The following is an 8172-nucleotide window of genomic DNA, read 5'->3' as shown; positions in this document are numbered from 1 at the left end:
GGGTGTGTGGTACTAAATTAGTTCATGACTGGAATTAGCATAGCTCTGAGTATGGAAGGTGGGAAGGCCTACCCTACGTATGGGTGGCACCACCCATAAGGCTTGTAGTCTGGATAGAATAAAAGGGAAAGGGAGGACTTTCTCCACTACTGTTTCTGCTGCTTTCTGCTTTGCTGCCTTCTGCTTGCCCCTCCATGAACTGTTTCTCCTGTGAGGCACATTCTAGAAAACTCAGGCAAGAGCAGGGCTGAAAAGGAGTCACAGGATGTGGCTGTTAAGGTTGGGGCCGGCAGAAACATGTATCTATTCTATACTCACTAGAATGACTTCATTACCATGGGGGACAAAGGAGCCCAACAACCTCAGGTCAAGGAGCAAATGAGTAATGGTGAAAAGAGAGATCTACTAATATGGACAAAGTACAGCAGGAAAAAAAATAGAACTAGCAAAATCAATATTATTACCAAGAACATTTATTACTAATAAATAAACCTTTATATTGGGTATTTTTTAGGGGGCAACTTACAATATTCATTTAATCTTCATAAAAATCCTAGGAGGTAGGTATTAATATCCCCTACTTTACAGATGAGGAAACTAAGGCACAGAAATGCTAAGTAACTCATTTGTAAATGTAAGGATTCAAATGCAGGGAGTTTGGTTTTTTAAAGGATGGGGTATGTTCAATTTGTTTGGAAGCTAGGGGAGAGAAGTCAGTAGACTGAGAAATTGAAGATGGAAATGTACAATCCAGCCCTGGGAAAGGAGTAGTGAGGGCACTGGACCCAGGCTAGTTTCATGGCTTCAGAGGAGCGAGCTTGTAGGGCAGTGTGCCTGCAAGCCAGGAGGAAGAGAGGCTCTCACTGCCAATGTGGTTTGCTTATGTGGCCATTATTGAAAGCTGGGTAGAAATGGACTGGAAATAGCAAAGGCCTGGCCATATGACAGTGTTGTCCCCTGGGGCTAAGTTCACACTAGGCCTCGTTCTGTGCTGCTTCTGTCACAGGTTTGGGACCTGAGCACAGATACCATGAGAACAGCTGGTTCTGTGAACAGAGAACAGGACCTGATAGGGTTCAGGAAACAGAAGGGACTTGAAGGGCTAGAAAGGAGACTGAACTAACTCAAAGGTCCTCCAAGTCAGGACCCCATACTTTCACTGCTGTGGGAATAGGCTTAACCTCCAGAGCTGTTCTCCGTGGCAAGCAGCTCAGGACACAGTGGAGCCCACAGGGCTCAGAGTCTTTGCTTGAAATGTTGTTATATAAGTAGCTCAAGGCAAAACTCAAGAGCCTTACAAAGGATTAACTGCATAGTCATTTGGAGAATCAGAAAGATTATATCCAAGTCTATTAAGATTTGATAAATTTTGCAAAGCCTACTTTAATAAATCTCAGTGTCCTTCATTAAATTTTCACAGAGACTGAAAGTTTGATATCAGTACGAATTTATTGACATGAATTTCCTGCAGTTATTATGCTAACACAGAGGGGATACTAGAAAGCTGAAGACAATGATAATAAACCCACAGGAGCTAAATTCTGCAAGGCATGTTCCCTCAGAGAGAGAGAGAGAGAGAGAGAGAGAGAGAGAGAGAAGGGGGGAGGAACAGATCTTTGGAAAAGATCTGCAGACTGCTTTCAATTATAGTAAGAAGTAATGACAGTTTGACAAATGAAGCATTTTACCCAGAAACATATATCTATTCCATAGATAACAAATCGATTACCATATATTTTAGTTTGAAAATATACAAAATATTTGTCATTCTTACATACTGAAATTAAAACCTAATTTTAAAAAGTGCACAGTAAAAACAGCGTAAGGAAACCTACAATATCCATGGTGTAAGTATTGTTTTCCACTTTACTGTCAACATCAAATTCTTTAACTGCCTTATTGGTTACAAACATATTTAAATGCCTTGGGGCCATGTATAACACTGAATGTTTCCAGGTCTGATGACACCTCAGCTTCCAGAAGGCTGTTCGCTAAGCTCAGGTGGGCCCTGTAGCTCTGGGCAGCAGCAGCAGCTCTTGAAGAGACAGTCTCCAAGCAGTTATTTGTAAACTATCGACTCTTGTTCTTTTTAGAATTTCCCTGTGCAAAGAAAAATATCAACAATAAGAACAAAAACTTCCAGAGAAATAGTTTACATAGTTTATAAACTAAGTTGTCAGAGGCTGCATTTCACTCTGGAACACTCTGGCCTCCCCAGGGGAGACAGCCAATAACTTGCACTGCCAACTTCTATCCAGTAATCACAAAGCAGCTGCTAACTTGCCTGGCTTGCTACTTCTGCAGGTTCTAATCCTGGGGAGCTGAGGTCAGGCAATAAAGAAAGAAAAGCAAGCTACTACCTGAGATTTTACAAAACCACAAACATTTATCTTGTTCCAAAAAAAGTATACAAGATTTCACGAAGCTTAATAAAAATAATTGCCTAAAATGTCTTTTTGTTGTTGTTAAACATCTTTTAAAATTTTTAATAGTAATTGTGAACACATTCCAACTACCACCCAAATGGCACTGATTATCTGTCAAGAGTAAGCTTACATAAGGGCTCAGGACAAGTGAGAGGAAGATGTTTTATGTATTCTTAATTCCCTCACATGTGAAGGGTCGGACTTTCTAGTTCTGTGTAACTTCTTTTTACTGGTGAGTTCCCATCTTAGGAATACATTCTAATTGAATTCCTAAGCTGTTAGGTATGTACACTCTTTCTTCTTACAAGTAGAAAATGCCTGCAGAATACAAACTCCACTAAGAACAAGATAATAGCAGACAAATGGTTGAGGATGTTTACTTGGCACCCAGCAGCGACAATATCAACATAGCCATAAGAAAATGCCACAGCAATATAAACTGTTTTAACATAAATGATATTTTTGTTTTGACGCAAAACATTTATTGGTACATTTTAGAGACACATAATGATACCATTCATCATAAGGAATTTGTACCTGTACATGATATATATCTTGCTGCTGCTTTTTTTCTTATTCCCTCCGTCCCTTTGACCCCCTTCCCCTCCTTATTTATAATATACAGCAATATAAATTATTAATAATAACTGGGGGATCTCAAAATGATCAAGGAAAGGTTAAAAATATAAACTCCAAATCGAAGAGAGGTCTCTTATTCAAGAGTTTTAAAGAACAGATTTAAAACCTCTGAGAAAACTTGAAAATTTCCTAACAAGTAATTGGAACATAGTTACCAATGGGACAATGAGTTCTGCTGTGCTCACTCTTTACATTGATCAATGCAGAACCAAATACTGTTCTTAAACAGCTCTGCACACTGAAGATTCCCTTACAATCACTGTTACTTTTCAAATAGTAGGTGCTAACACTGGCTTTCTCACACTATTGCTAAAATAAGCCATGCGAGAAATAAAAAAGGAACCTCTTCAGGAAGGGGAGGGGAAGGGGATGAAAAGAGATGTGTTGTATCTGTAGCCCAATTCTTCACCATGGCTATAATAATCCTTGTGTACTGCCAAACATGCACAGATAAAAATTGTTTTAAAAATGCTTGAGGGCCAGGGATTTAGCTCAGTGGTTCCGCCGCCTGCCTCGCAAGCGCAAAGACCCGTGTTCGATCCCCGGTACCTAAATAAATAAATAAAAATGCTTGAGACCAAAATAACCTCTTCAGTGTGTGTGCTTTCTACTGTTAGTAGGATTCCAGCTGTGAGTGAGACACTGTCCTACCGGAGGAAAAGGGTACAGGGAGGCATTCTCTTGGAGAACCAGCCCGCACCTCCCGCTCCAGCTCCAGCTCCCTGAGCACAAGTAACTGGCGAACCATAATCAGAACCATACTGGCTGTTACAGTCATCACAGAGATAGCCCAGGGAAGCATCAGAAACATCTCAAGAGGAGGAGAGGTCAGTGAAAAGCATGAAACTATGTTGGAAAACAAAATTATATAATGAAGGGTCCTATACACTAACAGGATATATTTTCCAAGGAGACTCCAACTTGGCAGAATTCTTCCCTGTACCACTAGCAGATGCTGAAACAAAGCCCTGCTTAGTCATCTCTACTTCCTCTCCAGCACACAGAGAAGGCACTCAATAAAGGCTGCTGAGTCAGAAAGCACAGCTGCAGATCTAAGAGAGTGCCAGCCGAGACAGGCAATTCCGGCTGTTGATGGTAAAGCACTGGCTGAGTTACCAGAATGTGCTAAGCATCGATCCGAGATGACCACAGCACTGAGCCCCAGTCCCCTGACGGTTCCCTTCACAGAGAAACAGCACAAACACTAATGCAGTGACAGAGACGGGGTCTGTGATTATGCACTCCAGTAAGCCAACTAGGCATACTATGCAGGGTCTACAGACCCTAGCCTAGTCAAGCAGCGGCTTTATTGAGAAATGAAGTCAAAGGACATCTCTGAAATAAAAGGGGTAAGACTTTCCCAGGTTAGGTGGATATTTATGAGAATACATTTCTTCAAGTCGCTCCATTTAGACTCTCATAAACAAAGAGCAACCTCCCAAGGTCTCTGTGAGAACCTTTCACTCTCATACAAAAGTAACAGAAATGCTGGCGAGGGATTTAGCTCAGTGGTTCTGCCGCCTGCCTCGAAAGCACAAGGTCCTGAGTTAGATCCCTGATACCAAAAAACAAAAAAAAGTCAAAAGGCCCAAAGTAGCAAATGCAGTATTTAAAGCCTTAAAGGTCAGATCTTGTCAGCTGATAACTCAGCCAAAGAAACCCAATTTTACTATTAGACAGGACAAATGATATTAAGGGAAATGACATGTTAAACCTCATAACCCTTCAGTTCCTGAAGTGCATGGCAATGAAGCCACTCTCTTCACCGTGGCACCGTTACCTTGCAGAAGCCTTCCCTCCCCGTGCCACACCTCACGCACCTTGCTGGACATCTTCAGGGTGTCGATCTCCTCCCTCTGTTTAGACAGTGTCTCATTCATGCTGCACAGGTGGTCACTCATCATACTCAGCTGGTCCTCATAGCTCCTCTTGGTGGTTGTCAGCTCATCCTAAGCACCGAAGAGAAAGAGAAAATCAAAATAAAGCGCCACTCATCCCACTCTGAAGCTTTTATAATTTATTTAAGAACTTTGGAAAAGCAACCTAACAAGGTGGCCTAACTGATAAATTAACATGAAGGTTAAAGAGTAGGCCTAACAAGAGAATAAAGTTAAAAGAAATGGGGAAAATTTTTCTCTCCATTTTCAAAATGTGTGCTTAATTTCTTTGTAAAACTCTTAAGGTTTCCTTCTATGACAGGTACAAAATTGTCAGAAAAGTCAGAGGGCAAAAAAATCTTTCCAAATCTGCTTGGAGGCCCCAGCCCTCGGGCCTTGCCCTCTCCAGAGGAGCACCCTTCTCTCCTCCCGCCTCTCACACTCTCCTCGCCCTGCTCAGCTGTAACCCTGAGAGAAACCCATCAGGAAGGAGGAGTAGCTGGGAGTTGCTGTGTTTCAGCGTCTTCCTTTGCCTGGCATCATGTTTACCCTAATAGAAACCCTCTGAAAAGCAAGGCTTTGAAATAGGCAGTGAGGAAGGAGGGTACTGTGCAGGTCCACCCTTCAGTTTAGGTCAGTTTTAGCAAACAGGAAAGAGAAAGAATAACATAATACATACAGAAAAGCCTACAGCCCACAGTGATGGGTATTTACAAAGAAAAAGAGGAAGGACTTGAGGGTAAATAAGTACTCTTTAAACAAACACTTGACTATAAAAGAGTTTAAAATTAAGATCAAGTCAGAGAAACAATCATTTTTTTGCCTGATGTAATTAAGAAGTTACTTAAAGATAGAAATAAAGTGGTTAGAGGAAAGCACGTGTAGTGGTCAGATGCCCCTGCTCTGACAGAAAGGCTAACTTCACTACCCCGGAATGCTCCATGAGAACACATGGCACCTGCACAGGAAACGCACGCTCACCTGAAGTCTGCTGATGTTCTGACTGGCAACTTTCATCTCCTCGGCCAGTGTCTCCTTAGACTTCTCAGCCAATGCTAGTCTTTTAGAGAGTGCTCTGCACTGTGGAATCAGAAAACATTCCATTGCTAGGACAGCATTCCAAAACCAAGTCTACTTTGGGGAAGGTTACTAGAAAAAAATCCCCTAAGCTAAAACGGCCATTCATTCATTCATGCATTCTACAGACACCTGTGCCATGCACAGAGTACACAGAAGAAAGATGTAGCCTTAACCTCTTTATTTTAGTAAAGGAAAACAAGTTCAGCAACTCAAGCTCATCAGTGCTTTCCTAGCTCTGGCCTAAGGACCCCTGGCTACAAAAAACACATGAACATTTTACATTTACCCAGGATTAATTTATACCTATGATGGAAGACAATGGAAGTAATTATTATTTCAAAATTAATCAGTGCCTTCTGATATTGGTTCCTAAGATACCTTTCTTATGTTTTAAGACCTTTCTTGGAGACCACTGTCTACAGTCCCACAGTAGACAGGTTATGCTCTATCGACGTGGAAATATGTCCATGAACAGGGCTATAAGATCACAGCTGTCTTCTCTGGGAGTTCTAACAAACCAAGACCATCCAGAGATATAGCAGATGAAAAAGGAAAAGGAAAAATTCCATTTCACACTACTGTTCAAAGGAGGATCACTAGACTTTCTGATAAGGCACCAAGACCAAAGAAGATCTGTGAGACACATCTGAACGCTGTGTCAATGTCAGATGCTCAGACTCGCCATTCCAGTAAAGTCACACAGGGGCTACCACTTCCTGTTTACAGATGAGGGAAAACTAGGACAAGCTAAAAAATCCTTGTATCACAGTTGTGTTGAAGAAAATTACTAAAATAGCCCTATGTCTTGGAAATAAAACGGTCTAAAAAATTCTCCAGTTACTCATTTTACTTCACAAGAAAACTTGAGGACAGTTCAGCCAGCCAGCCAAATGACCACCTCTTCTTAACCAAACCTCTGCTCTATGGTTAGCACACCTGACAAAGACAGAGAGGGACATGCAGGTGCAGGTCCTCATGAGTAGGACACAGTCTCATGTCAGGACACTAACTCAGAAAGTAGGCAGGAAGCCCACCAATGAGGACAGGCTTCTCTACTGTCCTTCATGGCCTCCTATCCCCCCCTGTGCATTCCAGCAGCTGTTACCACTGCTCCACTCAAGAAGCACAGGGACAGTGGTTGCTGGCAAACCCCACTGAGCCAGGCACCTTGTTTGTTTTGGCTGGAAAAGGCTCCTTTCCTCTTAAAGCAACTGACCTCCTGTCCTCACATCCAGCTGACTTATCAATGCCTCTATCTCTGCAGTGCAGGAGAAAATCAGGGGCAAAGTTAGGTCCAAAAAGGGTGCTATCTTTTCATTTTCAAGTTCTTTAAAATATTTAGGAACTACAATTCTCTGTCACTTACAACTGACCTTTTAATATAAAGTTTCAAACTGGAGACCATAAAGGTCTTCCTTGCTAAGCAGCATCCATTTATTTTACAATTTGTTTCTTGATCTCTTTTGTTATTGTAGTTAAAATAAAAGCAGATGATTTATTTGAAAGTGGGGAAGGGGAAGAGAGAGAGAGAAAGAGAAAGAGAGTCTGGATAAGCAGAGAGTATTTGAAAGAGAAGTATTTATTTCTTGGTCTTAGATATCTGTACTTTCTTCCTTCACTTTTCCCTACTTTGCAAACTGTGCACTACTGTACTGATTATACTGCATAATGGTTTTCTAATTTTCAGGAGAAAATGATTCTTTGGTGAAGGAAGAAAAAAAATAACAAAAGTAAGACTTTGTATCTTTTAAAGATTGAAAAGGTTACACTCTTCATCCTATTTATAGGAACTCATTTCTTATTGAACTCTTACTTATCATTGAAAAACTGAACAGCATTTAAAAAGATTTGTGTCTTTAACTCTAAAGCACATAATCTCTAATAATAATGCCCCAAAATTTACATAATGTGCCGGGTGTGGTGGTGCACACCTGCAATCCCAGCACTTGGAAGGCTGAGGCAGGAGAATCATTTCGAGTTCAAGGCCAGCCTGGTCTCTATAGTGAGTTCAAGGCCAGCCTGGACTACATAGCGAGGCTCTGTCTCAAAAGAAAGAAATAGGCTGTTTCCTTGGACACAATCTCCATAGTGACAATGTGGGGGGAGGGGGAAGGTTGGGCTGATGGGGAAGGGGGGAATAAAGGGAAGGA

The 8172-nt window shown here is 41.5% G+C and overlaps 1 protein-coding gene across 1 annotated transcript in view; it reads right to left on the bottom strand.

Annotated features, from left to right (window-relative positions):
- Nucleotides 1-1428: 1428 nt before the first annotated feature.
- Nucleotides 1429-8172, bottom strand: part of Ppp1r21 (protein phosphatase 1 regulatory subunit 21) — a 64775-nt gene continuing 58031 nt past the window's right edge. Inside the window, exons 20-22 of the mRNA XM_010615802.3 lie at nt 5924-6022; nt 4886-5014; nt 1429-2100 (exon numbers count right to left, since the gene is read on the bottom strand). Coding sequence (XP_010614104.1) covers nt 2071-2100; nt 4886-5014; nt 5924-6022 — 258 coding nt within the window. The 3' untranslated portion in view covers nt 1429-2070. The remainder of the gene's footprint in view (nt 2101-4885; nt 5015-5923; nt 6023-8172) is intronic.

This window comes from Fukomys damarensis, unplaced genomic scaffold (assembly GCF_012274545.1).
Source record: "Fukomys damarensis isolate Sample0158 unplaced genomic scaffold, DMR_v1.0_HiC HiC_scaffold_2, whole genome shotgun sequence".
Classification (NCBI taxonomy): Eukaryota; Metazoa; Chordata; class Mammalia; order Rodentia; family Bathyergidae; genus Fukomys; species Fukomys damarensis.
This window is presented reverse-complemented; position numbering and strand designations above follow the sequence as displayed.